Here is a 16,328-nt window from a genome sequence, read left to right as displayed (position 1 = left end):
CCAGTACTCCATAAACCATTCCAAACTTTTAAATTGGTTCGAACCAATAAACGACCTCCTCATTAATTTAATATGACATATTTAACATGCACTATAAATCATTCTCTAAAAGGTTTGAATACATATATGTCTATATGTATAGAGATGGACATGACTTGATCAAAAGTTAATATTTCTACAAGTGGTTTTACCTTTTTAACTTTATTTACTGAGATAACGAAACCAGCATGACGTAAACCAGCTGTTTGATTGGTCGACAATCTTTTGTACGATTTATCAGCCACCTGTTTTTGAAAATAATAAATGACCAATCATTAAAAATATATCCATTTTATCAGAACTCTGACCATATAAATAATTCTACCCAAAGAAAATCAGTAACTGAAACAAACTCCTGGATTTTGTACAATAAATCTATCTATCTATCAATTTAATGCATAACATTAAAGATGGGTTGTCAGGTACAGAGACATACATGTCCATAGCAGCTAATTTGTTCCAGCAGTCCATAAAGGCTGTCAAATTTTCTAATTTTTGTAGGTATTGGCCACATTTACAAGACATTAAAAAGTGATCAAGGGCAAGAATCTATGAAGAAATTATCAGAAATAATTAAATAGGCTTCTAGTTCTTTACAGAGCTAACATAAACAAAACATGTACCAGTAATCAGATGTTAACTTTTGCTGGTCGAGTTATCAGAAACTGTTCAACAGAAAATTGAGTATAAAATCAATAGGTTTCTTCATCTTATGAACTTTTAACACTAATCAAGTTTCAAACTAATCAGATAACTTTACCCCTTAGATTTCAAATTGATCATGGGCCATAACTCCAATAGTGATAATGGGAAATTGTTGCAAATCAATAAGATTTTTCGTTTCACGATTATTAACACTGTTATTGCATGGATACAATATTATGCCAAGACACTATAGTCAAGCGTCCGGTATCCTGACCGCTTGATCACAACAGCCCACTCCCCAATAGATAAAACAAGAACAACAAATATAAACCTACCTCTCTAAAATCAGACTGTTCGATATATATTACTTTCCGGAAAGGAACTTTATGAAAACCTTTTTTCTCATCTGCTGGGAAATTTGGAACATTGACTTCACAAGGAGCATTCGTTGGGAAATTAGATATAGTGACCTTCAAAGGGTCAAACACAGCCATGGCTCTAAAAACAAAATAAACGTGGTCAATATATTTATACATAAAGGTAGCAAATAATGAAGAGAAAAATCTATTTGTAACTATACTCTCTTAAAAGACAAGATCCCTCAAGAATGATTAGGTCATCTGTTATCAAATTATTTTTCTATTTTTATCTGAAAGAATGATAATTCTAATTATGACAATTCAGACTGAAATAGCCAAACCCTGACTATGTATGCTTTCAACATTTTGAAGCAATGTCGTAAAGTTGTCCAAATAAATTACTATTTGTTCTTCCTCAAATATGTGTTATAGTTCATTATTATTATTACAATGTGATTAAACCACAGATCCTATTTCGTTTCGTTTTTATAGTTCAAAATTTCGTTTTACTTGTCTTTACTACACTAGGATCTGGAAGAGTTGTTATATATCCCAGGATCTGGATAATGTTAGGGATTAGCCAATGAAATGGTAACCCACTAGAAACATAAACTCTGATTGGTTAATCAAATGTCTAACGTCATAGGTTCAAAAGCCACCCGTATGATCTCTGACGCAACCTCCCATTACAACTGGTCAGATCTTCATGTAGTAGAGGCCATCAAAAGTATAAAAAACCGAAACGAAATATAGATCTGTATTATAATCAGACTGTTATTATTAATAATACGAACCTGGGAGCTGTGACATTTAAAACATCTCTGATACATGATTCTAACAAGGATGGATCTATAACTGTCTGAGCCATTGTAACACCAACCTGATGTACATAAAATATTATACATTGTAACACCGACCTAATATAATAAAATATTATACACTGTAACACCGACCTAATATACATAAAATATTATAAAATGAGCAAACAGTATGTCGGGTCCTGCAGATCGGCATTTAAGGGATTTTGAATCCCTTGTAAATCACAATACTGAGAGATGGTTTAATTTCATGTAGTATTTACAAAGATGTGATAAATTAAACATTCGGTATCCTCTGTAGACAATATGAGCAAGTGAGCGACACCTATGAGTGTTGGGTAACACTTTTTAATCCATTAATCCAATTAAATCCAAGTCAGGATAGTTGATATTTGGCTTTTGTTTTCTTACTTAAATGATAAATAGTCAATTTGAGTACATTCTATGACAGATTAAGCCGTGAAAAATTAGACATTGTATGAAAAAAAATCATGATAGGGATCGACAACTTTAAAATGTATTGTAAATCTTACTTTAGCACAGAATAAGTTAATGGCTTCTGATGGGAATCCCCTTCTTCTTAAAGCAGTTAATGTAAATAAACGAGGATCATCCCAATCTCTACAAAAAATATAAAAAATTTATGGTATGAAGAACGGCACAGTCTTTTTGTGGACAATTTCAATCAAAATGTTTAAATGGATTGTAAATAAGTTCAAATAAAATTTAGAGCAGAAAAATATATCACAACTATTTTTCTTTTAATTTTTTTGCTTAAATTTCAATAATAACAATTAGTAACAATTTATAAAATGCATCAGATGTGGATTTATTTAATTGTCAATAATCAAATATTGGTTAATTCATGAACTTACCTTACAAATCCTTCAGTGATTAATTTTCCAATTTTTCGTTTTGATACAACAGCATAATTCAGATTTAACCGACCATATTCCCACTGTACTGGACAGTATATGTCTAAAGCATTACACAACCAGTAATAGGAAGAACGCCTGAAATTAAATGATCACATCAAATGTAGTGCTTACAATTTGGAAATTAAAAACACAAGACAGGGGGACCGTTTCAATGAGATTTATGGAATTGTGTTATTACCTTTTATTAACTAAGTGACAGAATAAATAATCCTAGATGAAAAGTCGCTAAGTAATAAACATTCATTATAACTCCTAGAATTGTGTAACATGTTGTCCACAGCTGATCTAAACTATTTGTCACTGCAGACTCTGTGGAAAATTGTTACAAGTTTGAAACTGGTTAAGTTTTAAGATCATAGTGAAGCAAAATCTTGAAACTCACATTTCAACTCGCAATATCTCTGCTTTATTATTCCTCTCCGAAAAGCTTATTAATGGACACCTGTGACTATTTTGATTAGACGACAAGTGAACGTGGCAGACCAATGAAAACAACTATTCACAATTGGTATTAAATCTAGAAGTGGTAAATGAGTGCTAATGCTCATAGCCACTGCTTTAGTAGAACATGACAGATTAAATCATGAGACATTATCCTCCAAGTCGATTGTAACACTTTGAAAAACTTGGCCACAGTTATTGGGATAGTCATGAACCATATACACATAGCAAAAGAAAATTAACACAAACAGTTAAAAAAAAAAATCCTACCTTGACTGGAATTCTTTTGTACAAAGAGAATGAGTAATATTTTCTATAGAGTCACATAAACAATGTGTAAAATCATAAGTTGGATATATACACCTGAAATATATAACCATCATATTACACAAACAATACGCCTGAAATAAATGTAACAGGGAATCAATGTTATTGTTTGATTTGTTGACATGCTTTGATTTCTCTCTGAATACAACTATATGGAGCCGAATAAAAAAGTGCATAAAAAGTGCTTTGTTCCGTATTACTTTTTTCAATAAAATGACATTTCATAATCCTTATTTGGCCCTTGCGTTGTTTCAAAACTTTGTGTTTGACCCTTCACCTATAACCTTTGCCCACCAGTGATTTATAGGGTAAATTATCGAAACTAGATCACATTACTAAAATAAACTACTGACAGTTAAATAAAGAAATAACAGCCAAACATATATCTGCCAATGTTGGCCATTGCTATCAATGTCTATAAATCTTCAAGATCATAGAAATAAACTACTGTCAAGGCTGCTTTTATGTCCTCAACTTTTCATTGCATCTAACCAGCAACACTGAGGAAATATGGCAGGAAAATCCCAAGAAACCTTCTTGGCCAATGCAGGGATTCAACCAGGGCCCTCCTACTCATAAGTGAACTAGCACCTGCTTCACTGAGTCACTGTGGCTCCCTCAAAATCATCGAACCAACCTGCAACTGTTTGTGTATAGTTTTGTTATTGACAGTCAATCAAGTGTGATGGTTTTTTTTTTTAAAAAATGATATATTTACCATTTATCCCCAGTTCTATGATGTGGAGTAAATTTAATTCTATAAGCAACTGGGTCTTTCTTTCCTTCTTCTAAAATAGTTTTCATTCTTAGAGTTGCCTTTCCTTCGTCAATCTTTCCTTTTCTCATATCCTATAAACAGATCAATCACATTTTTCAAAAAACAGTCGACCATAAACGATAACAATTTCAGACAAGACAAATACGTAGCAAAGTGCATTTTTTAGGTATTTCCAGCCCACCTATATAGACATAGTTGTATTTGTATTCGTTAGAATCGATTATTTCTATGCAAGTTTTTATATATTAAATACACATACTTCAAATAATTTTAGAGATTCTTCAATTGGTCGATTTCTCCATGGTGAATCAGGATTATTATGACCTTTGACTTCTTCAGCTGTCTGATGACATATATAGGCATGACCTCTTCTAATCAACTCTACGGCATATTCATACAACTGATCAAAATTATCTGATGCATGGGTCACCTTAAATGGTTTATAACCTAAACAAGTAAAAATATATATTTCAATAAATTTAATAATTGACAATTTCTAATTATTGTTCTGAAATGAAATGGAGTTTAACGTCCTACTGTTTTGCTCCGAACTGGGCTAATGAAGACGGGAAGTTATTGTTCTGTGAGTGATGTCATGTACACCCTCTATAATTTATTGTGGTGTTTGAAATGACATGAAATGAAATAGGGTTTTAATGTCCTACTGTTGTGCTCCGACTGGACTAGTGATGAACGACATATGCCATGCGGTGTGCTATGACAGAAATTTTGCCTGGACAGCGGCAATATGAACAAGTCTTCAATTTAATTCCAACTGTCAAGGGTTCTTTTACATACACGCCAATGGGTACACCAGACCGACTATATGTTGTCTCTTGCTAGGCCATCTATCCTGCACCACTGCCAAGGGGGAACCACGCTAGAAATCGAACAGGGACCTCCAGGTTAGCAAGCCAACGTCTTACTCACTGAGCCGCCGTAGCTCCCCATCCCCTGTATAAAACATACAGAATACCACTGACAAATAAAATAACTGTAATTGAATATCATTATATTTCATACCTAGCCATTCAACCATATCTTTTATTCCAGTGAAAAATCTTTCTTCTTCTTTTTCTGGATTTGTATCATCATAACGTAGATAACAATTACCACCTGTCCACTAAACAAATAATATAACAATTACCACCCGTCCACTAAACATATAATATATAACAATTAACACCTGTCCACTAAACAAATAATATAACAATTACCACCCGTCCACTAAACAAATAATATAACAATTACCACCCATCCACTAAACATATAATATAACAATTACCACCTGTCCACAAAACAAATAATACAATATCTTTACATTCAATAAATCATTTAAAGTCACTGATCACCAAACGGAATCGAGGAATTCCTTGCAAAACACAATCTCAAAAAGGAATATCAGTCCTAACATGGTTCAATTCATCATCACTATCCTCAGTGGTCTCATTCCAATTCACGTCACTAACCCCTGGGTTCATCCATGGGGGAGACAGTATTCAAATTATCTGCACTGAATGATTGTGCTATTTTAATCGACCAATAACAGGATGATGCGCTTGGTAACATAACGACTTGTCACTGCCTGTTTTGACTGACATAAAAACATCTTTCCCATCAAAAAGATGTTTTATGACATCTGTTTGTGTGCATGTCACTTCTTTTACATTAAATGTCTTGCTAACTTTCAGAAACTTTCTCATAATCGAGCGGACAAGCCGACATATTGTTGTGACAGTAAACAATGAGTCTAAGACTGGTTTATAAACTGTTTTTTGATTGGTTCGTTGAATCAAGCTACAATCAAGGGCAGAAAATTTGAATGTGTGAACACCCCATGGATGAACCCAGTGTACAGTGCAATATAAAGGAATGAGACTACTGGGGATACCGAGGATGGATTCAATTCCATTCAGTATTTACAAAGTTATTATGAATTGAAAATTTGTTAGCATTCAGCATCCTTTGCAGATGAAATAAATTGGATATGATCAAAAGCCAGTACCACAAATAATCCTTTTTACAATCTATTGATGGGCCTCTTTTCATTCCAGCTGAATCTAAGCCAGGAGATTATCTACCGTTGATATTTAGATTTTAACAAACTATTGATATATTATTAAAACAGAGTTTGCAGTCGTCTTTTTAAAAGAATACAAACACCTTTAGTATCAATTCAAAGAATCAGTTTCACTGAAAAATAAGTGACCCACCTTTGCATAACCAAAGTTAAAGTTGATAGCTTTAGCGTGGCCAATATGAAGAATACCATTAGGCTCTGGTGGAAATCGTGTGTAAACCTGAAATTACCAGCAGAACATATTTCTAAAGTGTGTGTATAGTAAATATCCCATTTTCTGTTCTGCCTTATCCCATGCTGAATGGACTTATAAGAGGGATCATTCATCCTTCTTTGTTTCCAGATAATTTGTCACATTAGTTGTAGCTTTTGCTAATTAAAACTGTTTCGAATTTAATAATTTTTGTGTTTCCATGGAAACAAATTGACCATAGTTTTTGGTTTACAAGAGTGCAAGATGTTGATGACTGTGTCTTCAAGTTAGCAGTTTAGTTTTTTTTGGCTATTTGGAACAAAATTTCAGTTTCTGTATTTATTACAATTCTGGGTTGGCGGAAAAACAGGATGCCCAATTTCTTCGTATTTGAATTTGTTTATATAGATCTACATGTACATGATTATAGAGAGAGCGAGAGAGAGAGAAATGGGGTTTAACGTCCACTCGACAAAAACTAGGTCATTTTGAGACCAACACATAGTTCAATTTTATTTCAATAATTCACTTGTGCCTTGGGGTCTTTAGCAGTGGGAGGAAACCAGAGGACCCAGAGGACCCAGAGAAAACCCACGAGGTTGGACAGGTGATCCTACCCTTGTCACGTACAACCAGAGAATCGAAATCATGCCAGTTGACTCAATGACAGACCTTATGATACAGCGCACATGTGCGAACCATTCGGTCATCCAATCCCCCTATATGATTATAAGAGGTCACAATCTAAGTTGATTTTACTATTTGAATATCTTAAGTTATTAAATGTTATTGGATTACGTGCATGTGATCAATTTCGGAATCTTTTGGCACATTGAAAACAAAAACTTATTAAATTCCTGATATTGAATAATAAATCCTGCTGAATGATTTCCAACACCCCTAGAAATTACTTGAATCTGAACATTTGAATAGTTGTGTGAGCACTAATGATTATGCAAAATTACCTTTCCCCCCGTTTTTTTCAGATGTTCTTTAAGAATATCCATCGTGTTGGGAGTTATAACATATCCATCAGTCTTATAATTCTCTCCTGTGGAAAAACAATAAAAATAAACTTTAAGGTTTACATAGAAGGGGAGACAGTTAAATTTGGATTTTTAACTTTTTCATCATCGTCATTCCTCACACACTACATAAACCTTCCGTTGGGCGAGGTTAACATGTGTCATTCTATTATTAGAAGAGCCTAGAAAAGAAATAGGCACAGTAAGCTGGCGACCATAGTAACTAGTAAGAAATTCAGAATATAATTTATATGTTTGCACACTAGGCTCTTTAGCATCAGAACAAACCTTACACACAAGATTAGACAGGAGACTAATTCTCAAACTCATGTGAACACATGAAAAGTCTGACTTATTAAATTTTGCAGTAGATACCATTTCTACTGAGAGTGGCCACACAGCAGATTAATCAACTGAGATCTGCATTATTTCAGGTAAATGACCTGGATCTGTAGATCATTTAAAATACTTGGTCATCAACAACTCTTAATACGCTATATTAATTACTTTAGTATTTACCTGTTTTGTGGAATTTGACAGCATCACCCATTAAGTCCATAAAACTTTTAACATGTCCATCAGCTCCCATAACTAATATACAAATAAATCATGAATAAAATACAATTAACCCTTGTCGGTGCACGTGGGGTCTCCGTGGACCACATGCACATGTTTTATAGTGTTTTGTAATAACTACTGGGCACTGCTTTCTGAAATTTAGTGTCTTTGTCTCCTATACATTTTTACACGTAGCAAAGAGTTCAGTATTCATCTGCTTCCCACATGCAGAGTTCTGTTACATGCAAATCAGGCCCAACGCTTGAAGGGAACAAGGGGTCCAATCAGACCCCTAACTTACAACTCACAGTAGGGATTTTGCTAATGTGTTTGCTGCCTGATACCATAATGCGTATGCCAGAGTATTCTCTCTTTTAACACCTGCATGATGAATTAAATGGTGAATTCCAAATATTCAATGATTTTTGTATCAAGCGTGAATTGCCATTTAACCTCTTTATCACATAGTACACAAAGTAGCAATTTTGTGAGAATTATTAAATCTTTTCCAAATGTCACTAAAATCTTTTTGTATAATAATTTAGTTGTTTTTCAGTTGTCAAATATGAATGCCTTTTAATTCAGATATATCTGTACGTAAAAATTTTGAATTATAACTGGGGTCCATATGGACCCCTTGATACCTGATATGTGATTCTCACAATGTGCACCGACAAGGGTTAAATAATTCATTAGTCAAAATCGTAAAGAAGCAAATCATAATCAGAAAAATAATTACTGATTTCGTTATCATCTTACCACATGAAATAAACCTACCAGTCAATGTGCATCAGAACCGTTTTGTAATCACTTTAGAAGATGCCTTCTTTGAGGCCGATCATTTACTGAAGTAAAGTTTAACTCCACTTGACACAAACTAGGTCATTTCGGGACAAACACATGGTTTAATTTTATTTCAATAATTTGTTTGCGCGTAGGGGTCTTTGACAGTGGGAGAAAACCAGAGAAAACACAGGAGGTTGGACAGACACCCCTACTCCTTGCCATGTACAACCAGGGAATCGAAAATACGCCAGTTACTCAATGACAGACCTTTTGATACAGTGCACACATGCTAACTATTCGGCCATCCAAACCCCCCACCCAGTTTTCTTGATAAACTGTTAACTGATATCATTAAGTAACAACTTTGATTGTAGCAATAAATATCTTTATAAATATTATAAATAATGTCTTACAATCTTCCGTAGAAGCTGGAACATCTGTTTTACTGTCCTGCGCCGTCTTCGCTGGTTTCGGAGCCTGCAATCACAATAATAATTAACAAAATCGTCTTCAACTTTGGTTGTTTATTCATTAATATCTGACAATTTATTTGATATAGACAAAATGTTTACTCTAAACACAATCAAAGAAATAATCTAGTAAGGCCATCTAGAGCTGCCTCAGACCCCACACTGCTTGCCATTATTTGGAGGAATCTAACAAACATGATGTCATTTTTAAAATCAAATATCAATTTTTTGCATTACAAAAAAACCCCAAGCATTTTGTTTATTGTATTGATTTATGTGTCTTCGTTAAGGTCCATGTGTTAGAATTATTACCTTTTGTTTTGGAGCTTTTTCTAAATCAGCATCTGTTTTTGGTCCCAGTAAATCTAAAATCTACAAAAATAAACAGCAGTATAGATCAAATTACCGTCTACCGATGTGATATTAAAACAATATACAGCAGTATAGATCAAATTACCTTCTACCAATGTGATAAAACAATATACAGCAGTATAGATCAAATTACCATCTACCGATGTGATAAAACAATATACAGCAGTATAGATCAAATTACCATCTACTGAACCGATGTGATAAAACAATATACAGCAGTGTAGATCAAATTACCTTCTACCAATGTGATAAAACAATATACAGAATTTTTATACACAGCGTGCAGCAACAACTTTACACTTCTATCAAATTTAGATGTATAAAAACAATGTACAGAATTTTCATATACAGTGCATTGCACTAATTCAAACTGTGACACTAGTACAAATAAACAAAATGTATATCTACCTGCATGTCAACTTCATTTTTTACAGCTTTCCCATCAGCCCATTTTAATTTACCTTTGGCTTCACCTAGAATAATTATTCTCTTTATTAGTAAAATATTTAAATACCAAGATTGCTTCACCATTATTAATATTCTCTTCATTAGTAAAATATCTAAATACCAAGATTGCTTCACATATAATACTATTCTCTAAGATTGTGCCACCTATAATAATATTCTCTACATTAGTAAAATATCTAAATACTAAGATTGCTTCACCTTTAATACTATTCTCTACATTAGTAAAATATCTAAATACTAAGATTGCTTCACCTTTAATACTATTCTCTACATTAGTAAAATATCTAAATACTAAGCTTGCTTCAACTTTAATAATATTCTCTTCATTAGTAAAATATCTAAATACTAAGATTGAATATAATGTAGTGGTTATTAAGAATGTAAGAAATGAAATGGGGTTCAACGTCCTACTATTCTGCATCAACTGGACATAAGCTATGCAGTGTGCTACGAGTTAAAACTGCCCCGACAGCAGTGTTTCTGCTTCTCTTCCTCGATTTCCAACTTCAGGGAATCTTTAACTTGTAGCCAATTGGTTTTTCATCCATTCCTAGCTATAGGTCTTTAGTACATCAAATTCTACATTAACCACCATACAAGTCTATGTAAGACAATACACCTACCAAGTAATTTTCCAGTGTTAAATTTATATCTACTTTCAATGAGATCATTTTTATATTTTCCAATCACCTCCTCCACCTGAAAACATAAGAGAAAATATTGAGAATCTGATAAGAAAACAAGTTAAAACTAATCAGTAGTTCTAAATACTGGTAACTCTGATTTTCTTTTAATATTCATAGAAAACTCTTTTGACAGAAGTCCATACTCACAGCTGTTTCTATCTCTTCAGGGGAGATAACCACACCAACACCAGATGCCTTCTCAAACTCCTTTATATCAATTTTATCCACAGGATTGGACAGCAAATACTCCATGGCAGCTAAAAATTGTACAAAGAAAAATTTATTTAGTAATTGTTTATATCGGATGGAAAAACAGATGATTTAAAGTGGAAAAACAGATAATTGAAAGTGGAAAACACACATTCAAGTTTTTGGTATTACTTTTGAGGATAATCCCACAAAAATAAAAGACATATGATTTTATTGTGTTTCAACACCCATTTCAGGTCGCATACAATTCATCATACTTTTTGCAGTGCTTCGTTTGATTATACCTAATCCCATAAACACTGCTTTAACGAAAGCAAATTTCTGTTCCAAATTATGACTGGTCAATGGTCCGAATAACAACCAATAACTAACTGCGTTACAAAAGCATTACGCTTAAAACAGATCTCCAAATTGGACCAAATATGTTTACATAACGTTACATCATGACTCACGATTTTATTATGCCCAATTAACCAGTGCATAGTAGAATATTGCAGAAAAACTAATTGTGTGACATACGAGACTATCAAATTGAAACAATGTAAACAATACTGTTTGGAGACGAACATACTTTCACCGTTTTTAATACCATAAACCACTGTGCAAAGTTTTAGGGAAGACCCAGATTAAACGAAGGGCTGTCATGTTGCTGTACTTGGGTTAGATTTGATTGAACGGGAAGAATAGACAAACTCCCTCAAAAGCTCAAGTATCAAAAGCCAACCCAGCAATGGCCAGAGAGGGATTTCTCGGGCCATTGCTTTCGGAATATGACAATTCATAGACATAACATGTTTATATAGTAATATTAAGGATGTGACTATTAGTCGGTTTAGTCAGGGTCGGTTCGGTTTTACCTATAAACCGGTTCAAGTTTCGGGAAATCGATAGTCGTCTAAAAAATACAGCATGATATAAACCAGTCGCCCGAATATTATAACATGGTTTTTTTTTAAAAAGATACATGTATTAACGATCGACAATTATGGGGGCGAATAAGCAATAAGCTACATCATTGATAAATGGTCGACAATAATAATAACGAGACAGTATATACTAATTTACTATATTCCGTAATCGGTCGTGAATATTCTCGCGATTACAAGCGAGTGTGTTTTTGCATACCTAATGAAGTTATTTTAAGAATACGTTATTTGATTGGTCGGTCGCTAAGGTCAATGGTTGAAGTGCCCAATCAGAAACAAGCAATCCTCCAGGTTAGGTCAATAGGCATGCGCACTGAGCTGATGCCCAGATACGCTTACTAATATTATTGATCAATACGTCATTGTTTGAAGTTTTTTATATGTTGTATTTATTACTTTTATCAAAAAGGTTAAACAGGAGATTTGAACAAACTACATAGTACAAACAAAACCAAATTTTTTAATGTACTGGACACATAAAACATAGAACTGTATGTATGTCGCCATTACAGTTTTAAGCTCCGTATATAAAGGCCAGTATATTAGCGTGTATTGTAGACTATGGAAGACTAATATTTTTCAGTTAGTTTTCATTACCGACTAAACCGAATTGGTTCGTTTTTTTAGCCGCTGACTAACCGGTTCAAGTTTTGCTTAATCGCCACACCCTTAAGTAATATATATATATATATATAAGATTATTAAATATAATATTATACTAAATAAAATATCATGTAGAGATATTTAATGGTATATTTATGATACATGAACCAGAACATACTTTACTTTAAGTTTTTCTTTTCCTGAGATACTTTGATATGAAGTCCAAGATGTACAGGGATATGTAAGCATATATATATTATAACTAAATACAAATATATAAAAATGTGAAACAATTCAATAGGGGCCCTACCATTAAGCTGGTTTTCTGAGGAGATCTTTTTCTTAACGACATATTCTACCAACAATGGCTGTCTATTCTTTATTTGAGCCTTTAATTTAGTTGCTATGTGATATAACAATTTGCCAACTTCTTTCAGATCTTTCCCATTTGAGACACTGCTGGCCTGAAATAAAAATGTTTAAAAAATCAACATATGTATTCTGATGTGAATGTAACATCATCTCACTTTTTGCTATATTGTTTGTTGTTTTAATTTCTACTCTGTTACTCAATCCTTCATGAAAACTAAAATATTTTAAGAATGCGACTCTTTCATTGGTTGAGACCATAGGTACATGTAATACAATATTATCTATGCTGAGTCCTACAATATCTATAAGGATTTACATCCACTCCTGCCAACAGAAAGTTACATCCTTTAAACTATTCGTTAAAAGTTTTTAATAAATTAACTTAAAGGAGCTTAATCGCTAACATTTGGGACCTAGAAATAGACACAAGTGGGTCGCAACTCGTATAATACTGTAATATGAATGTATATAAACTGATATACATTCAATGGTTTCCGTTTTTACTCAATTTCAAATCAGTTATGTTCTGCGAAATAAGCCAGCAGTCTCAATCGAATGCAAATTTCTAGCGCCTGGTTATTTCAGTCTACATACGCCGTTTGGTTTGGTGCAATATGTCTAGCCTCGTTCCTCGAGTCTCTTGCTAGAACTGGGGCTGAAACGCCTTATCATATGGTACACGATTTGTGTACCACTGGTAAAATGTTTATTTTGTCTTAAATATTGGATATCAGAAGCCTATCTTTTTCAGGTAAGATCACAGCATCAATGTTGATTTAAATTGACAAATAATTTGTGTTTTCAATGTTGAAGATTTTGGATGATATTGAGTTAGAGACTTGGCTACTTTAACTTTAATTAAGGTTCCTGTTGTTATGAGCTCTTTTGTCATACAGTGTATCGCACATCTGAAGTGATCACATCAATGACATTTTCTTTTGCAAGAGTACAGAAAATAGTGACATCTTTATCGACGGCTTAAAGAAGCCCAAAATTTGATTTATTGCTTCCGTGTATTTGAGATATTAAGAAATTGAAAGTAGAGATTTCATCATTCCTCCGTGTTCATCGTATGCTGCACTAAAATAGCTTCTACTGTGAAAGTTCGAATAACCACGAAATCCCATTTCTTTTACAACTTACCGTATCGATAGCTCCTTTTAAATTCTTCGAAACTTGTTCATTTTTAATTGTTTCTTTAGCTTTCTGTTCGGTTAAACCGATGCCGACAAACAAATCCACGAGTTCGGATGCCATGTTGATTTCGCGTGAACTTTCACCCGGAAACGAATTATGGTGGTAAATTTTGGATTGAAGATAAAAACAAACAAAACGAACATTTTATAGTAATCATTTATTTCGCTTTATTGCATCATTGTTATCTTATAATAGTAAGTGCAGGGAATCTAATCAGAAATAGGTGTCTGATTTAGTACACTTTTGTGAACTGTTGCAATAGTTCAAATATATATTTCATCATAGAATAAATTAAATTTCAATGGAATTTTCATATACATATATATATATAAGGCTAATCAAACTAATCCTGACATTGCTGACAAGTTTTCAATTTTTTTAAAAACTTTCACATGTCTATGAAAAGGTTCTCATCAAACTCAAGGGGCAATCAGTCTGAATTAATGTGGCGTTGGCATATCATTCTAACAGGTTTCAGCGACAGGGGTAACAACTCAGCGTAGAAGTGATTCGCTAATCAAGGGTTACAGTACCGTACCTATGACTAGTCAAACAATTACAGCAAGTGTTAACATATAACTGCACAAAAATCAACATGCTACCCTGGGCCCTTATTCACGAAAACTTAAACTAAGATACAATCGAAATTTTAAGAAATACTGCAATTCGATAGGCTGACCAGTAAAATCAATTTGCATATATCCAATGAAGTTGCAGTATTTCTTAAAATTTCGGTTGTAACTTAGTTTAAGTTTTCGTGAATAAGGGCCCAGAAGATAAGCTAGGTCTCTCGTAATGACAAATTGAACGATCCCAACCAATTTGAACGAATTCTTTATAAACTTTGGCCCACAGGTCAACAGATTTTACAAGTTTAGAAGGTTTAGGTCACACGGGCGGTAACCATGGAATCTTATGTGCGACTCAGTAGGAATCCTAAGGACAATTCCTAACAATGGCCTACTTAAGCAAGTTTGAAAAAGGAATCTGACACTCTGATCTGTTTCGGACATTTCAATGGCATTAACTCTTCTAAATATTGTTTCGTGACTGATTTAGGGTTCCTTCTTAGTACTAAACAATCCTGGCAAAAAATCTCAAAAACTTTAACATGTAAGAGTGACTACAAGGATTGTGAATGGACGGGTGGACAAATAGGGGTAACAACAATATACTTACTACCACAATAGAAAAATACAAATTTAAAAACTCCAATCTGCTTAGTGTTTACCAGGTTTTGATGACCCTACAAATAACAAATAGGTGCACAACTCTTGAATGTAAACCCAGAAAACTGAAATTTTTTTTTAAAAAATCCGACTTGTACAGTGATTGCCAGGATGCATAAGATTTAGATAAAGAGCTGGATATTTGTGTTGAATGGATGTTAAACTTCAATTGTCTCTCTCTCACAAAGAAAGTGGCCAAGTGGTTGGAATGGGAAATGAAATGAGGTTTATTCTGTACCGTCTGGGCTATGGAAGACTGGGGTTGGAATGGAACCCTACTAATGTTGTTAACCCATGTACATATTTGTGTTCAGTAAAACGCTACTGTCCAAGCAAAATGCACTCCCTTCACCTTGCACACTGGACCATATGTTAGAGGTCTGTGGACTCTATTCAGCCAATCTCCCAGTGTTTTGAACTGTCTACTTAATCTCCTGTGATGCATTGGCACTCACTGGCATCATCAGGCCGGGGCCAAAACAACTCTGTCTCTGACACTGGATGATCCCACGGGAGTGGACTTTCATTTATCCAATGTCACAAGTCACAACCTAAGATGCAAGTTTCATGCATAATGACACATTTATTGAACTGAAATGAAATGGGGTTTCTGTATCATTCGGGCTAATGATGATGAGCAGCTCATGTCATGCAGTATGCTACAAGAGACATTTTGCCTGAACATTCCAATGTGTACACAGTGACCTCAGTTATCCATGTCAACTAAATGATTAGACGCTGTGCTACTGATTAGGGGAAACAAGGCATCTTTTACGTGCACGGCAATGTGTACACAGGACCTCGGTTT

The 16,328-nt window shown here is 33.9% G+C and overlaps 1 protein-coding gene across 1 annotated transcript; it reads right to left on the bottom strand.

Moving 5' to 3' along the window:
* Positions 1 to 5,592: 5,592 nt before the first annotated feature.
* On the bottom strand, positions 5,593 to 14,368 carry LOC126828839 (glutamine--tRNA ligase). The gene is made up of 11 exons (XM_056102313.1): positions 14,238 to 14,368; positions 13,033 to 13,186; positions 11,131 to 11,240; positions 10,921 to 10,996; positions 10,238 to 10,302; positions 9,770 to 9,829; positions 9,401 to 9,464; positions 8,163 to 8,234; positions 7,584 to 7,669; positions 6,560 to 6,645; positions 5,593 to 5,641 (listed from the first exon to the last, which is right to left on the bottom strand). Exons 1-11 carry the CDS (start codon positions 14,349 to 14,351, stop codon positions 5,593 to 5,595), a joined length of 936 nt encoding a protein of 311 aa, XP_055958288.1. The 5' UTR covers positions 14,352 to 14,368.
* Between the last annotated feature and the right edge of the window lie 1,960 nt (positions 14,369 to 16,328).

The sequence above is a fragment of the Patella vulgata genome, chromosome 7, assembly GCF_932274485.2.
Source record: "Patella vulgata chromosome 7, xgPatVulg1.2, whole genome shotgun sequence".
Lineage (NCBI taxonomy): Eukaryota > Metazoa > Mollusca > Gastropoda > Patellidae > Patella > Patella vulgata.
The sequence above is the reverse complement of the archived record's forward strand: the minus strand, read 5'-3'. Positions and strand labels throughout refer to the sequence as shown.